At 37.5% G+C, this 18,630-nt stretch overlaps 1 protein-coding gene across 10 annotated transcripts in view; it reads right to left on the bottom strand.

The window, feature by feature from the left end:
- UTRN (utrophin) overlaps nt 1-18,630 on the bottom strand; it is a 448,326-nt gene that overhangs the window by 234,304 nt on the left and 195,392 nt on the right. For all 10 annotated transcript variants that reach the window (XM_072965969.1, XM_072965972.1, XM_072965970.1 and 7 more), the window contains 7 exons: nt 17,845-17,980; nt 16,268-16,417; nt 13,141-13,216; nt 7,088-7,305; nt 4,909-5,026; nt 1,813-2,018; nt 66-220 (listed from right to left, as the gene is read on the bottom strand). In XM_072965969.1, the coding sequence (XP_072822070.1) occupies nt 66-220; nt 1,813-2,018; nt 4,909-5,026; nt 7,088-7,305; nt 13,141-13,216; nt 16,268-16,417; nt 17,845-17,980 (1,059 nt within the window). The remainder of the gene's footprint in view (nt 1-65; nt 221-1,812; nt 2,019-4,908; nt 5,027-7,087; nt 7,306-13,140; nt 13,217-16,267; nt 16,418-17,844; nt 17,981-18,630) is intronic.

Here is an 18,630-nt window from a genome sequence, read left to right as displayed (position 1 = left end):
AAAGCCAAAGCAATCAAATTCTTAACTTGACAACACACATACACCTGCCAGGGCCTTGGCGTTACCTTTGTTTTAGATTGATCCATGATGTTTTTAAGTACTCAGTGGTTTCTTTCACATTCCTTGTGTCGTCACTACCATATTCCTCCAGCAGTTTCTGCAGGACATTCTCAAATGCCATTACGATACCATCACCAGGACCCATTTCTTGAAGCAACATCTACGGTGTAATTTTCAGGTGTAATTGTTAGACTGGGTCACACAACAACAAGTATTACCAAAATACTGGTCTTTCCAGTAGGTTTTAACATATTTTAGACACAGATATTAAAAGAAGAAAACAGATTATTAAACTCTTGCATGTAAGCTTAAACAAAAATTATTCTGGAAATGAAAAGGAAAATGTCTAAGAAAGTGATCAGGTAGGTTATCATTTGTTCCTTTTTGATATACTTTACTTCCTCAAATCGTTTGTCTTTTTCATTCCTCCTGCTATGCTTCTGACCCTGAGAGGAACATGCATCTTACAGGAACGCACTTACTACAGAGTTAGTTTGTCTACATGCGCTTGGAGAGATGGAAAGGGCGTATGAAAGTCTCTGTTCTCTTGCCTCAGATCCCTGTATATGTTTACAAAGTTAATTGCTTGGGTGGATGAAGTAACCAAGCAAGGTTTTACTGAGAGTTGCTTGACTAAACTAAATGGATGTTGTATACCCATAGGCATTGGTTCCTTGACACACTTTTTCCACCTCTGAGAGCCGCTGCATCATGATATTTCCCATGAAATCTAAATGACAAATGAATCTTCCTAAAATGATTTTTGTAGCAACTGGCAGAAAAATCCACCCTAAAGTTCCAGAAGAAAAGAACCACAATGCTGATTAGAAAAGAACATTCTGGATATGATGATTGAAACATTGATATCACTATTAATTATATTCCTCTAGTTGAGCATCCACGGGCTTTGCTGGCGATTAGTCTGGAGACGTTCGGCGAAAACAAATGAGTAGACAGCATAAATACAGAGAATGAGCCAGGAAACCAGGACACCCGGCCCCTTGCTTTTTAAACTGTAACCACAGAAAGTCTACACGTGTGAAGAATAAAAACATACTCTCGTGTTTTGGATTCTGCTTCCCACATATTCTTCATTATATCCCTCACAAATGTACACTTTCATCTTAGGTTATCTAAAGGGCAGATAAATTTTACACCAAAATATAACCTAACAACCATCACCGCCAATTCAAGAATATTTTCTGTGACCATAGAGGGATGTAAAAGCAGCATTTTAAAACCACCGTAAGTGTTCAATATCAACTCGGTAATCAAACTGATCACAGGACAGGTACCTGCTATGGTGCTGCTGGTAAAATGATTTGGTTACAAAGGTATTAAAAGAAGTTAAACTCACTTACTACCTGATTTGTTCACTCCAGTAGCCTGCAAATGAAAGCCTCAGGAGATTTCATAAATTAAAAATAACCTCCAGGGTAGAAATGGAAGGAAGAAAAAGGAGGGTTTCTGGAATCCTGAAAATGTTTTCTTTCTACATGCTGGTTCATGAGTGAATTCCATTTGCAAAGAGTCAGTGAGCGCTAAATCTAGGCTACATCTGCATTCCTACTTGTTCTGCCTTCAGAAATTTTTCAAAAAACTTCCTGGTCAAATTCTTTATATAAGTTTCAGTGTGTATTCTAAGCACTTGGGAAAACATTAAGACAAGGTCCTAAAAATTACAGTTAACAATTGAACACAAAAGCCCATCCCACACATTAATAATGCCAAAAAGTATCTCATGAGTCTTACTTGATTATCAGAAATTTGTTTGAGCAGGGGCTCCCGGCGGGCTTGCTGCAGAATATAGAGGCGCGCCTCGTACTTCCTCATGAGCTCCTCGGTCTCTTCCCGGTGGTCGTCCCACTGCAGACTGTCAATGACCATGTCCTCCAGCTGCTGCTGCCTCAGCTCCACACCATGCTGGGTGCTGTCCCACTGGGTCTTGACCTTTTCCACTGTCGGAAGTATCATAAAAAATAACCCCAGAAAGTAACCATCAGGAAAGGGAAAAATACCGGATACCAAATTTATCATAAATAAGGTTAAATATAGAAAAGAAAAAGGAGGCAAGTTGATACATTTTAAAGGAATTTAATACATGTCTGCCACACCATACAAGTGATCTACTTTTGAAACCTTGAAGAAAAAATCCTGAATTAAACTTTATTTTAAAGGCATTAAAATATCTCACAATAAAAATATCTACTATTATAAATGGATACACCAATAATTATGCAGAAAATAAATTCCTATCTAGTTTATATTTACAGAACATGGTTTAAGAAGGTAGAGTTTAACAGTACTTTATGTTAGAACTTTATGACCATAGATATAGTCACTCAGCATCCTCAAAGGAAATGCTCTAAGCTAGTCTTATTTTAAAAGAAAACAAGCTATTTAAGAATACTTTTCACATTTGTTTTACTGCAGCATGAAACCTCTCCAAAAGGAAGTATTTTTATATATTCAAGAGAAACACTAAAAGTAAATTAGATTCAAGTTCTATGTATCCAGCAGTTCTTTATCATAAAAAAAAAAATCTGTACTGGCTCTTCCCTCTCTTTTTTATTATTGTTTCTTTTTCTTTCTCTTTTTTTTCTCTCTCTCTCCTCCGCTTCTTTCCCCTACTTTCTCTCCTCTTCTATTTTTTTAACGTGGAGTTAAGGAAAAAGAGATCTAAGGAAACGTAAACTTTTGATTAATTACTTCAGGGGCAGTCCATGACTTGATGTGAAGTACGAGTAAGCAATACCTTTAAGTATCTTCAACAACCCAATGATAATAAGTACACAGAAGGTTAGAAACAAACATCTAAAAGATGCTTTCCATGCCAGAAAGACTGAAGGGCTGCAGTTAAATTCCAGGACAAGAAGAACTTAACTACAAATTAAGATTGCAGCTAAGTCATAGTGAGAACTTTTGAATCATACAGGGTTACAGCAAACCATAAGAGCTATCAATTTAAGATTGTTCAGAAAATTAAGTAAATTATACTTAAGTGTAATAATTTTAAAAAAATTATTCAGAGAGATTATCTGTTTTATGCTGTCTTATTTAACAGTTTAAGTAAATTGCTTAAGTTTATAACTTAAGGAGAGCACTAATTTATCATAATATTCTACTTGTCAGTTAAAAAGTTACATAAAGTACTTATGACCAATTCTATAACTAATAGAATCCTTTAATGCTGAGTAAATAAAACTAAAGATTGGAAGCAACACCAAGTATCACAGGTTTATTATAAAAAATGAGAAAATTATCCCATTCACTGAGAATAAGTGCTAAAAGCAGGTTACCACTACAGGTACCACCCTCCGGCCGAGACTGCTTTTCCATATAATGAATAGGGTGGAAACCAGGGAGCCTCTATATCAAAAAAATAGAGAGAAAACAAAAAGAGAGTTAAACTGGAAAAGGAAGATATTCGGGAGAAGGAAACCTTTAAGACATTTTGGACAGAGAGGTGGTGGAAAAACTTCAGATGGTTGAGAAAGCAAAATGGAGATGGTTTTGTAAACATTTTGGTGCCACCAAAGCAGAGAAGCTGCCTTTGCCATGTGACAGCAAACAGGGTCACTCCAGAGTTCCCGAACAGGCACAAGCAATCCATCAATTAATAGAAAGAGGGAAAAAGAAGGAACACTGAGACACTAAAAGTTCCCTGCTAACTCATCTCTTAAACTTGTTGCTGCCACATTTATTTTGAAATTGAAACACTTTTTACAGGGGGAAGAGCTGACTTCCTTCCCTTCAGAAATACTAGACAAAATAATAATATACCTTCCAGTTTGTGTTCTGCTACAAATATCTACTGAGTACATGATTTGTACTGGGCACTGTGGGAGCCCTCGGGGCCTAAAAGGTGAGTGTTCACAATCTATGGAGCAGAGAGAGAATTAAAGTAACTGTGGGATCTACAGTGAAATGATGGGGAAAGGCCGCAGCAGGCACCAAAGACAGAAAATACAGTTCATCAGGGACTAGAAGAGGGTGGGAAAGACTTCACAAAGGGGATGGCATTTTAGCTGCAGAGCAGAATCTCACCTGGGGAGAAAAGGCCAAAAGGCAAAAAAAAAAAAAAATAATAATAATGTGAATAAAGGTAAGGAGACTAAGAAATGTCAGGACATTTTAAAGAATGCATACAGCACAGAATAGCTACAGACAGTGCTGAGGGCTGAAGCGAGAGAGGGGATGATGGAAGCAGACAGCGACTGTCCCTGCGTGACCTCCCTGAGAATTTAGACTTTGTTTTGTATGTCGTACAGATTTAGTAAATGCTTTTAAGCCAGAAAGCAAATTTGAAACAGACAGCTTTGCTGTTGCTGTTACATACTTAATTTTTGTGTTGTTTTATTTTATATTTAAAGTATTCCCAAATTAGTGCCAGGCATACAGGTACATAGTAGTTGTTCAATAAACATTTTTGGAATGAATTTTGAGAAGATGGGTTAAAAAACATGGAAAGATTTGGTTTTAGTGAATATAACAGAAGAATGGATTTGCATTCCTATGGGTTTCTCTAACTTTAGGGGGGTTTTGATTCCTTTAAAAGAAATCCTAACTTAAAAGAAAAAAATCCAATGTATAGATAATTACTTAAAAGTAATGATGTTAATCCTTTAAGGAATTCATAAGGAAATTATGACAATGTTCACAAAATCTAAAAAAAAAACCACAGGAAAGCTATTTTATTAATAAAGAGTATTAAATATCAAATTATCAAATAATAATTTCTGGTTGAAAATCTTCAAAAATGTGCACATTTGTGTGTGTGTGTGCATGTGTGTGTGACCATTTTCAGGGAAAGTGGATGATGATATAAAATTTTTTTAAAAAACTTACATTTTTCTGTGATTGCTGTTCTCACGTCTGAACTGGAAGTTTTATTTTTCAAATTCTGTGCCAATGTGAAAACATAATCAAGCTGAGGATGGCGCTGCTCTAAGTCAGCCTTTGTGATCTGTTAAGACAAAATGTTATTAAGATAGGTTAATAAGCCACATGATGAGGATCCTATCAGAGCAAAACGTGTGCTGACCTCAAAGCTGCTGTTCTCCCGTCAGGGGCAGTGAGGCATCAGTGATGTGGCAGAGAAAGTGCAGAATCTGGAGTCAGAGATCCTACGTTCAAATCTCAGCTCTCCCTCTTACCACCTGGATTGCCATGCAAGGCGCTTTACCCCTCTGTTTTTGCTTTCACAAAAAAGAAAAAATAAAATGCTTACAGTTCAGTGATACCAAGTCTGAGGAGGTTTAATGAAGAAAATCCCTTTGAAAACTAAGAAGCGCTTTCAGAACATTTGCAGTGATGCCTGCTGCTGAGGCTTTGCATTGTCCGCCCTACATCAGAGGTGGAGTGTCAGAAAGATGCTCATTGGAATAACTGCAAATTAGATCATCTCAGACATGAAAAACTGCTGCTCTAGCAACTCTGTGCCTCTTAGTAAGGGTAAAAATGGGAGAAAAGCTAGCAACAGCAGCAAAATGGTGTGTTTTAAGTACATAACTAATAAATAGCCATAAAGATTAGAAAACACAATTTCCGGTAAGTACAAATAGTGTGGCAAAGAATCTCTCCCAGAGCATCCTCTGTGTGAATTCACTAATTTTGCAGATTTTAGTGATTCCTATAGTATCAAATCATTATTTCTAAATGGCTTATTTGCAACTTCTAATCCTGAAACCCAGAGAGGCATTTCAACAAATGCTGATCATTTCTTCCTAAGTGGCATAAGGACCTCTTGACATAGCGTATCTGAAACCGAATCAGTCAAACCCTCCTCCTCATTCCATTGCTTCTAGTCCTGATTTCTGCTAACTGCAACAGCATCACCTTTGCTGCTCAGAAAGGGCTTTCCTCTTTGTCTTAAGCATCTCTTGCACTATTCCCAGTCTTCTTACTAAAGCAGAGCATTGTTATCACCAGCCTCTAGTCACAATTTTAAAAAGAAAAAGGGAAGAAAGATGTTTGCCAACTGCTTACAGACTAAAAGCCCGAAGGGCTTTGCGTGGTCTACGAGCATCTTCACAAAGCGAACTTGAGCCGTCTTTGCTGCCTCACTTCCCACTACACTCCTTCACTGCACAGTCCTTGACCCGACGTTCCTCATGGCTGTATTCACCCTGTCCCTACACCAGAAGTATCATTTACTCTGTCCCTAAATGTCAAAACCCCACACAGCCTGCTTCCCTTCACTGTGGAGGTCATCCCCTTCCTCATCCTGGCCCCCGAGTGGGCGCTTGTACTGCCCTGAAGCTTTTATCAGATTGTGCCTGGACACAGCGACTTGCCTACTCAGACGCATTCAATGCCTCCATTTCGGCACGGCCATATTTTCAACATGGGGATAAAATTAGTACCTACCTCATAAGATTGTTCAAAAAGTGAATGAGATAAAACATGTAGAATACTTAGAAAAACATCCAGCGCACATTAAGCACTTAAGAAGAGTCAGCAATAGCTGTTATTACTATTTGATGGTTCGTTCCCAATTTCTGTCTGGCATGTTCTTTTCAGTATCCCTGATACAACACACATCCCAGGACCAAGCACACACTGAAGATGGAAAAAGAACTGTACAGATTGATATCAGATGGTACATGTATAATAATAAAATTATAAGCAGGAGATTCTCACTTCTCATGTCAGCCATTAAACAAAAGATCTCATTATGAAATATCAGCTGTAAAGGTGCTTCAGGAAATTTCCCTACACGACATCAGGCATTAAACGTAACACTGGTTTACATTTATACAGATGTGGCTAGATTCGTGATATCAGTTTTAGATCTTTAAAATACACTGAGTCTACAGCTCACGTTGGTAAACCTGATCTCACCAAAACAACACAAAGGCAAGAAAAGCTTTACTCCTCAGAGCTAGCCCTCGGTGGCTGTCTGACGGACCAAGAATTTTTTAAAGCTCATTCTCCCAGAGTTTAAGATACACAAAAGTGATCCAAACATCCCAGCAACCTCTGTGCTGCGGCGTTTCCGTGACAGGCCCTTCCACTAGGCACCTACTTTCATTCGGGAAATTGTCCTATTGATCTCCTCTACATCCCCGACAGTGACAATGTTGGACTTCAGCATCTGGTCAATCAATAGCAGCCAGTCGGCTAGTTCTGTTATCGTCTTATCCAGATCAGCAGGAACTGAAATTTCCGAGGTTCGAGGAGACGGAGCAGGAGGAATAGCTGATGCAGATGATGACAGCACCACCTTTTGGACACTGGGATGAGCTGAAATGCAAAAATGTAGCAAAGCATTAGTAAAACAGCGAGATAACTTGACTGATATAATGGTGATGTGTGTATGTGTATTCATGTAAAATTCAGTTTAAGTAAAAAAAATTGAAAGAGTTATTTATTTTTTAATACTGAAAGGGCAATGGTATTTTCTGAAGTATCTGTATGTCTTTGGTAGTCGGAAAGCCAATTAAACACACAGTCAAATAAGTCAGACAGAGAAAGACAAATATTGCATGATCTCACTTATATGTGGAATCTAAAAAAAGGGGGGGAAAGTGACAGAAAAAGAGATCAATCAGACCTGTGGTTACCAGAGGCAAAAAGTGGGGGAGGGGGAGTCGGAGAAAGGTGGTCAAAGGTACAACTTCCAGTTCAGGATAAACAAGTACTAGGCATGCAACGTGCAACATGATGACTGTAGTTAACACTGCTGTGTGATATGCAGGAAAGTTGTTAAAAGAGGAAATCCTATGAGTTCTCATCACAGAGAGAAATTTTTCCTTTTTTTTTTTCTTTTTCTTGTTGTATCTGTATGAGAAGATGGATGTTAGACAAAAACTGTGGTAATCATTTCACAATACACTTAAATCAAACTATCGTGCTGTACACCTCAAACTCACACAGTGAGATGTGCCAATTATTTCTCAATAAAGCTGGAAAAAGAACTCTAGGTCTGAGGAAGCAAACCAATAGGGTATGCAAATCAAAGTAAGTCATAATAAGCTAAAAAAGTAGTTTCACGATTCTAATAATTTTGTTAGTGCCAGATGTTGAGCACAGCCTCTCACAGACAGCAAAGAAAGCAAGAACCCCAAGAAAGTGGCACTGCGACTGAGAAACACCTGCTGGCAGAAGTCCAGCTGGTTCACAGAATGATTATTTCTTGAATACCCCTATTTTTAGCTACTATTCTTGATCGTCACAGGTTCTAATACATGAATGTCATCCTCGGCTATACATCTGCCACATTTTCAGCTCAGACATGACACCCACTTCAGAGACACAGGCTTCATTCTGCCTTCTCTATGACTGAGCCTTTCAGACTGTTGATTCAGTCCATTTCCACTCACTGATTCTCAACACACATTTTACAAGCACAGAAAACTCAAGCCCTTGGTTTTGATTTTACAAAACCCTGACTCATGCTGGGTGTGGATTTGATGTGGCCTGTAAGCTACTCTGCTAATGTAGGTCAAAGCTGATGAGGACAGAGCACAAGGGCTTCCCCTCTGCCCTCCTTCCTTGCACTGCAAACATTTTTCTCAGTGATTTAAGATGCAACTTTAGAAACAGTTGTCTCAACACAACATTTCATGGAGCCACTGCCAATCAAAAGAAACTCACAAACACATTAAACCTAACTTCCATTCATGGCTCTGAAAGACATGAGAATTAAGAGATTTTCTTGTAACCCATCAAAGTCACTTCCGATAATTTAGGTTCCCCTTTCCTTCTCTAAACTGTAGAATTCTGACCTAAACTGTATATGCGATTACTATGCTTTTCTTGTGTCCATATGTAGGAGTTGGTTAGTCATATGTAAATGTTTAGATATAACCTTCCAAGTTTAGAAAAAAGTTTAATAAATCAAGACTCCTCCATCAACAAATTTAATTAACACTAACTATTGCGTGGTTAGTAATTATTTGTAACTTTCCATTTTCAAAATAAAAACAGCCTAGAATTCACTACTTGAATAGCTTAAAAAAAATTTATACCTAGTTCTCAGCTAAGCTGCCAGTTCACAGATAAGCTATTATCAACAGATAGAACTTAACACATGGGCAGCCTTAGACATCTATCAAGGATATTTTAAAATTTCTATTACAACATTGAAAGTCAGAGATCATAGAGAAAAATATTAAGGGAATTCAACAAAGGTGATTTCACCCATTCTTTGCTTACTTGTCATCTTGGAAGGACTCTTAAAATTCTTTTTAAAATTTCAGTATTCCCTCAGCACATCTGATTTCCTCGTGTGCTCCACTGCCAACCTCCGTGGCCAGTCTTTCTTACACTTCTCTATTTTGCTTCTATTATACCATGTATTTCACTTATGTGTATTTACTGCTGAGGCCCTGACACCTAGAAATATTATCTGGCACAAAGAAGGTGCTCAATAAATATTTGTTGAATTAAAAAAAAAAAAGAACTTGAAAAACAAAAAAACAACAACAACAAAAAGAAAAAAAGAACTTGCAAGGAGCATCTTTTTGTGTAGGGTATTTTTTACATTTCTGATTGCTACCTTAGTAGAAAGTTCTCAAAGTAGAATTATTGGTCAGAAAATACAAAAAATTTAATGTATCTAACACTTATTGCCAAATTATTTTCTTAAAAATTGGAAATTTAAACTTCCAGCAGAGTGTGTGGAACTGATAAACATCCTGTGTCCACATAAACAAAATTCTATCTCAGTGGATAAACACACATCTTTCACCATTGCTTCATTTAATGTCTTTCTGGTTGACAGTGAGGATAAAATTCTTCATGTTTTTTAACCAAATATGGTATAATTTATAACTGTGTTCTTTATCTACTACCTTATCAATTTGGAGAACTCTTTATATATGAAAGAAAAACCCTTATCATATTGCTGAAAACACTGTTTCTATTTTAAGATTTAAATTTTTTTTTCTTAACATACAGATGTTAACTAAATTGGGGTGATTAAACCCATAAATCTGTCTTGGGGAACTGTTTTCCCAGAATTTACTCTTATCTTCTCTGAAGATTTGATAAATATTTTCTTATTTTTTTGGTTTGTATGTTTTTATCTTGTTTTTAATAATGAGACTGGTTATTTTCTTTGGTTTTTATACAAGGGGTAGTTGAGTTATTAGAACCATTTGGAACTCACTTTAGCATATAGCATATTAAATGAGGCTTAAATAATTTTCTAAAAAATACAATCTGCAAATTCAGCGCAATTTTAATAAAAATCCCAACAGGTTTGTGTGTAACTTGACAAAATTATATATTCAAATTTCTGATTTTAAAATTAATATAGAAAAGAAGAGGGCCAAGAATAATCAAAATTTTTTATTTTTGACAGAGGGTTATGCCCTACAAGATACTTAGTTGTATTACTCAGCTAATAATGAATGATTAACTTGGTGTGTTATAGACCCAGACATTCAAACAGACCACTAGAAGCCACAGTGGTGGCAGAGAAACCTGACCTTGCAGAGACTACAGTATAGATCAATGAAGAGAAATTTACTGGTCAATAAATGATGCTGGGAAAAGCAGTGACCCATGGCTGCAGGGGGGAGAGGATAGGACAGATTTTGACCTCACATGTGCCTTAGGGAAATTAATTCTCAGTGGATTAAGGACCTGCATATGAAAACTAAAACCGTGAAATGTAGAAGAATATCTTTATGACCTCAGAATGCCAAAGGAGCTCTAAAATAAATCACAAAAAAAGGAAAGCAATTAAGAGATCATCAATGTTTACAGAAATGGGATTCCAGGGACAGGCAGAAGGTAGATCATACCTGGTCTTCTGGACCATGGTAAGACTGCAGAAATCACCTTCATCTGATGGAAGTGATGAAAAGACTGCCATCAAAGGAGTGACACATCAAAGCTGTTTCTAAAGCATCACTCAGCTGCTATCAGAAGAATAGATTATAGAGGACTGATAAGGCAAGAACAGAATGAGGACATTGAATTAGGAGAATATTCCAACAACTGAGATGAAAATTAAGAGTGTTCAAGACTGGAGAAATAATTGAGATGCGTCAGGGAACTGACACAATTTGCTGATGAATTGGATATGAAGTCCAGAGAAGATTCACGGATGACTCCAAGTGTAATTGCCTAAGAACTCACTGAATTATCTCAAGTTAAAAAGTGTCCAAAGTTACGAGACTTGTGAGCACAGCTAGAGAATAATGTTCTGAGGACTACAGTACAACCACGCAATGAAATAGTATAAACAAATATACCAGAGCCCTGTGCATCAAAATGCATGCTAACGAGAAGGATCCAGCAGGGAGGGGAGAAGAAGGTTAAGTTAAAAACCAAGAGAAGATAGGATCCAAAGTGCAACTGGACGAGATGGTCTTAGAAAGCAAGAGAGAGGACACTTCCACTGATAGGAAGAAAGCATGTAGAGTGTGGGTGCAGCTGCATGTAGGCTGAGGGACTCTGCGATGGGAAAAAGATCTTATGGAACAAACAGTATTTATCTTTAAAAAATGAGATGAGGTCATTAGTTGAGAGACGGGGGAACAAGGGGTACTAAGAAGAAAGTGCAGTTGGATTGTCTTCAGCGCTGAGTGCCCTTTTGAGTATGAACAGCAAGGAGCTGGCATGGAGAAACCTCAAAAACAACACCAAACTGCAAGAAGCACTGTATGATCCCATTTACAGGAAATACCCAGAAGAGAGAAATCCACAGAGACAGAAGGCAAACTGGTGGTTGCCAGGGGCTGAGGGTAGAAGGGAATGGGGACAAACTGTTGTGGAAGTAAAGAGTTTTCACTCTGGAGTGATAGAAATATTTTGAAACTAGAGGTGATGATTGACAATACTATGAATGTACTAACTGCCCCCGGATTGTTCACTTCAAAATTGTTGCGTTTTAAATATGATTTTTTAAATCAAAAAAACCTAAGTAAAACACCATGTAAGAAGAGAGGGACACACTGGAATTAGCTTCAGGTCTCAGACTTGTTTCAGGGATGACCATCTTGTTAAGAATGAACTGGCTACCTCCTGGAAAGTAGAGTTTTGCTGTCAGCTTTTTGTCCTTTTCAATATGCATTCAAATTTTCCCTGCTCCTTTGCCATAATGATGTTTAAAAAAGGACAGATAACATAATGTTCTCTTACAAAACGGATCCAGTCTTTTTCCTATGGTTAGGGAGTTGAGATTGAGGTGGCAAGACAGTAGTACCCAAATGTTAATCCAAGTGTTTTGGACATTAATCAACAAAACCACCCAGGTATTTCTTATACAAGGTAATGGGAAATGCAAGTAAAATCCAACACAAGCTTGGCCCTCAACAAGCTTACAATCTCAAAAAAAAAAAAAAAAAGGTCTTGTCACTCACCATTTTCTGGCTCTTAAAGGGGAACAGGAGGAGGGAGAGGGGAGGGGGCAGAAGGGAGAGGAGGGGAAGGGGGAGGAGCGAAGAGGCAGCAGCAGCAGAGGGCACAGAGGAAGCAGACAATTAATCACATTTGGGGTTTTGCCTGATGACTTAACAGCGGGAGACCAGGGCAAGTTGGCTCAAAGAGCCTGCAGAGCAGTGATTAGCACCCTAACCTCAACAAGGAGAGGAAATACATAGTGAGGAAACGTTTCTTTCTCTAACTGAAGTGATCAGCATTTGTCAGTAAACAGCTTTCCTGGGATGGAGAACTCTTCTAAATCCCCATCTGCCACCTGATCCCAAGAACATCCAAACTTTTTGCTTTCAGCCATCATCAGCATCTAACTACACACCTCTAGAACATGTTAACACAGTGAGCTACAGCTGATTTGCTGAAAAGCTGCACGTTTCCAGAAAACTATTCCCCAGTGTCCCCACTTTGCCTCTCCCTTTGCCTTCAGCAAGCTCTGTTAAGGCTCAGGTCCCACGAAAAGCTAAAAGTATTATCTCACATGAAAGGAAATGTCTTGCACGTACGGGGCAGTGAAATATGTCTTGTGTTTAAAGATGTTCTTTTCAAATAACTGAAAGTAGAATAATAAATCACAATGGCACTGTGTTTTTAAATAAATTTTCCTAATCCATGGATGATGATCAAAATCATAAAATTTTGCTATGTTTCCAAAAAAAAAAATTGTTAAGGAAAAAAAAACTATCTTACCAGCAATTCTTGTCTGAGTAACAGAACAGGGTTCCTGGATGCGTTCCTTCAGTGCACTGGGCACTTCCCTGCATACCTACAGTGTCCCAACAAACAGAAAGAGAACAGTATATAAATAAAGGTGACCGTATTTTCACAAAAGGATTGTCCTCTAAATGATAGCTCTGTTGCTGCTTTTCTTCACCCTCACTGCCTAAGCTTCTGCGTCCGCTTCACTATCCACTGCAGTCTTGCTTGATCCCCAGCTACCCTGACTCACCATCAAGAATATCGTCCAGTCCTTAGCTGCCCTGGTCCTTTGCAACATTTAATACCGTCACTCCTTCTCTCGTGAATTCTGGTACTGTTCTACAGTCTTGATTTTACTCCTACCTCTCTGACTGATCTTCTAAGTGTCCTTCACCAGCGCATTTTCCTCTGTCCATCCAACAAATACCAACATTCTACAGGGTAGGGTTTTCAGTCTTCTTACCCTTGACCCTGGCCTCTCTATCCCTGGGTCCTGGTTTCTAATGGCTTCATCTATCACATGGAGTTGTAAGAGGCTGAAGACTCCCCAAAACATATCTTCAGTCCAGCTCTGCAGGTCAACCGTATATTCAGATATATCCAAATCTGGATTCATCGTCTATTTACTGGACACCACCTTCACAAAGTTGTCTAATGACCCTAACTGATTTTTCCAGATCAGTTATCCTGATCTGGATAATGGGCTTCAGTCAGAGGAGGTCCTCAATGTCCTTCTGACCTAAGGGTATCCATCCTTAGGAAGGCTCCATCTATCTCTGTGGTATAGCTACAGTGATCTTTCAAAATGTAACTTCCTCCTGTTTAAAACCCACCAATAGCTGCCCACTGCTTTCAAGGTGGTGAACTGTCAGAGAGGCTCAAATTCCTTGTGATACATGGTGAGGCTCCTAGGGTCTGGTCTCTGCAAGCATCTCTCATCCTTCCATTTCATGTTAAGCAACTTACAGGAAGCAAATTCACTTTCTGTCTCCTCTAGACCCTTCCATTTACTGCTTCTTTACCCTGTAATACCTTTTCCTCCATTCTCCATCTGACCAATACCTATTCATCTTTTATAAATTAGCTTCATCTCCACAAAATCTTCCATGGTTATCACTCAAAGCCAGGCAGGTACACTGCCTTTTCGTCCCCATGAATACCTGTATGTTTTAATTGCTTATCTATTATCTCACCCACAATAAGCTCTCTTGGTTAAAAGTGGGTGTCATACTCACTGCTGTATTGCTAGTTCTTAAAATGGTGCCTGACATAAAATGAGAGTCAGTAAAAACCTAAGTGAGTGAATAATTGCATGAATGAATAAAATATCCCAGATTGCTAGTTCTTAAAATGTGTTTGTTGAAATTAGCTACACAATAAGCATTGCTTGGTCTGGGACATTCATAATTCACATAACTAGTGTAAAATCAATGTGAAGTCTTGCGATAAAGGGAGCTTTGGCTCCGTCTAACATCGTGCTCCCAAAGGGACCACCATGCCCTATTCTACACAATATCCGATGACAGCCTTTGTGTTAATGAATACATCTGCCCTGATTGAATATGCATAACCTGAGCCTGGCGTGTTCGACATGGGGCCAACATGTCTGAAAGGTGCACAGGGAGAGAGAAGCAGGTGGAGTCACAGAGGTAACAGGAAACGTGACGGACCTTGTAAGTCTCCTTAAGGACTTTGGTCTTTACTCCGAATGAGATGGAAAACCATTACTGGGCTTTGCTCACAGGAGTTACTTGATCCGAATTATGTTTTAACAAATCCTTTGGCTGCTTTGTTGAGAAGAGGTTGACAAAGGGCAAAGGAGGACACAAGGAGACTAGTGAAGAGGCTGCTGTAGGAATCATGACAAGAGATGACAGTGGCTTGAAACAATTTAGTGGCCATGGGGATAGTGAGAAGCAGTCAAATTTACAAAATTTTGCAAACCTACAAAAAGCTGAAAGAATTGTACAGGGAGCACTCACGTGCCCCTCAATAGCTACAACTGCTAAAATGCTGCTATGCTGGCTTTTATCTAGTCACCCAGCCGTCCATTCGAACCATGAGAGAGACGGGTATTTTAAAGGAGAAGCTGATGATGGTGACTCTAAGGTATATTTGTTTGTTTTTAATTGAGATGTAATTCACATGCCATAAGATTGACTCCAGGGTTTTGGCATAAACGATAATAAGGATGGAATTACCAGTAGCCGAGGTGGGAGAGGTATACTAAGGTGCAGGAGGGAGGTGGAGATCAGGACCCTGGTTTTGTATGTGAGCTGAGACGCCCATTAGACATCTAAGTGAAGATGCCGAGCAGGCAGCTGATGAAGGTCTAGAGCATGGAGAGAGGTCCAGGCCAGGGATATGGGCATGTGAGTCATCAGTGACAGTGACTCATCAAGGCCGTGATTCTCAAGCAGAGAGGCTCGATCAATAAAGCACCTGCATCATTAGATACAGAATAACCGCTATCATTTTAAAAGGGTGGAGAGGGAAGAAAATGACAGAGATGGGGTCTGTCCAAACCAGGGCAGACACCTATCCATTCAGTGTCCCAGACAGACCTCGTGCTCTGTTACAGTATGTACCTAAGCCACAATAAATAGAAGTCTATGACTACCTACCTCTAACTGTTTCAGCTGCAAAAAAAAAAAAAAATGTAATGCTATGAGAAAAAGGACCTTATTTTAGTCATAATTGTAGCCACATGTCAGTACCTGCCACCTAGAACCTAGTAAATACATTTTGAATGAATAAAATCATTAAAAATAAATCTACATATGTGTAAAGTCTTGTGCAACATAACAAAGTTATTTTAATGCCTTCATTTTCAGAATATAATTATGAACATTTTATTGCCTAATTCTACTATATACTTATTATTTAGTGTAGTATATAATGTATAAACTTCCTAGGCCAAAAACTTCCACATAAAATAAAAAGTATCCTCTGAGAACATATGCTTCCGTCCATGACAGATGAAAAAATAGAATTATGAATTAGCAAAATGTGCCCATATCTGGCTATACTTAAATGTAAAACAGTTACATGATCCTACTTATTTGATAACAAAATCAGTAAACGTGGGAAATGTACCATAGTCATGCTTAATGCACACCTTATTCCATGTCGAATTTACAGTCCTTAAGCTTTCTGAAATTTTTTCTCTTTCATGTAAACTCAGACTTTTATCTGAAAGCATTTCCAATTCAGTCCTATTCAGCCATTTGAGTTTTTCAGCTTGGACATCCATCTCCTGGGTTAAGTTCTGAAGGAGTCAGAAGAGAGGAAAGGTTAAAAGGTTGTCATACCAGGGAAAGATCAAGAACTATATCAGAAATCTCTTTGGGAAATACTCTTATAAAAGTGGACTTTTAATTCCTTAAATGGAAAATAAAATTATAAGAAGCCTGAACTTACGTTAAACTGTAGCTGATCTGGGGATGAACTTCACCTTCACTGCACATGTGTATGTACCTACTTTCCTACTCCCCCACCTCCCATCTCTTAACAGGCACATATTATATCGTATTTACATTGACAATTTAACATTCTGTTCTTAGATAATAAAAAATGAAGTCTATTCTAATGCAAGGCAAAAAAAAAAAAAACCCAAACCCAGAAACAGGAGCATTTTATGCCTCTCTACCTACTTTTCTTACCCTAATATACCGCCCCACCCCTTGTGACTACCCCCAAATTGTTAACAAAAGGCATATTCCAAGAAAACTATTAAAACTTTTATTATTTTTTCCCATTTTTCATTGATGTATCGTCAATTTACAATGTTGTATTAGTAGAAACACAAGTAGAAAACTAATGAAATTTTTAGATAAAACAGGAACAAGTTAGTTATTTGTCACACTTTGAAAACTTAGTAATTATTTGCCACATATTTTTCATCATTATTAAAAGTTTCTTTCCCAAAATACCTCAATGATACTCCTTTAGAAAGTTCTCTTATCAGATTAGTCAGTATCCTTTTAGGTATACTTGGATGCATACACGTGTGTGTATCCACAACACACACAATTTCTTTTTATTTAATAAAAATGTAAGCACATTATGCTTATTGTTCTTCAACAAGCACTTTCATTCTTAACACAAAAAATATAAAATTTGTGGATATAAAAATGTATGGATATTTGGGTATATTTACCTATCTATATGTATCTTCATGGATTTTTATATATTTATACTTATAAAACAATAATTCTTGTTGGTTGCAGAACAACAAGAAAATCTTATAAATACAACTACGATGCTAAGTCCACTGTAGGCTGCAGTGAGTTACTCTCAAGTCACTTTGAGTTTTCTTGCAAGATTCAATTCTATAAACAGCAATCAGTAGTTATCTTCTAAATCCAAAAGCAAAAAAACTATCCATCAGAGTATTATTACATTCTAAAATGATGATGATTGTTAAAAATATCCCAAAAACCTTGGTCCAATACTGAGACCACATGACTGATCACTGTTATATGAGTGAAGCCTTACCTCTGCAAGAACAAAATGATAGTGTCTCTTTAAAAGAAAAAAAAAAAAAAGATATTCCTATTTAAAGTTCACCACATTTACCACAAAGTACAAAGTGTCTTCCCTGTTTCTTCTTCAGTCATGCCATATCTTATTTTTAGTGTAAATGTTCATGCATCAAAACGCACTGGCAAATATAGAGACAAATAAGCCACTTACTGTTAATTCTTGCAGGTTTTCTTCCAGCTCAGTGGTTGATCTCTTTTGCACAGCATTTTCGGCCTTTGTTAACCAACAAAAAACCTCATCTAGTCTCTTCCTATATTCCATCACCTGCTTACTTTCTCCTTTTAACCTAAAAGAATACATTATTGAAAAATATTGAGAAAAATTATCCAATTAACTAGAACATTATATATTTGCTTTGGATATCCTGACTCAATATGCCACACAGAAAAATTTCTAAAAGCTATTTTAATATGTATTTCTAAATAGTATTCTGCAATACTAAAGATTATTTCCAAATATAAGAAAAAGATTTCTTCCTTCATTAAACTAAAAAACATCAAAACTAAAGAATGTCATCTTCTCTCATCATCAAAAATTATATCAAAATTTAATACAAAGGACTTTTTTTAAAGCTAGATTCCACTGTACAACATAATGAAGCTTTAAAATAGAAAACATGAAAAATGTCTTTATCTAAAATAAGGAAAAACATAATTTTCTTTGAGTACTCCATGGAGACAGAGATATCATTATATGACATATTATTCACAGCAGGTGGTTAAGTATTACTCTACTTTATTCACAGGAAAGAAAGAATAAGAACAAAGCAAGATACTGCCAATGGGAAATCTCTACAAACATGAAAGACAAGAAAAAAATGAAAATTTGGTTAGTTCATTAAAATAAGTATTGCATTTGAATATAGCACCAAGTTATAAAACAAGATCTAGAAAAAAAGCAAAAGTATTAAAGGATATAAGGAAACAAATAGTCATA

The sequence above is a fragment of the Vicugna pacos genome, chromosome 8 (assembly GCF_048564905.1).
Source record: "Vicugna pacos chromosome 8, VicPac4, whole genome shotgun sequence".
Classification (NCBI taxonomy): Eukaryota; Metazoa; Chordata; class Mammalia; order Artiodactyla; family Camelidae; genus Vicugna; species Vicugna pacos.
The sequence above is the reverse complement of the archived record's forward strand: the minus strand, read 5'-3'. Positions and strand labels throughout refer to the sequence as shown.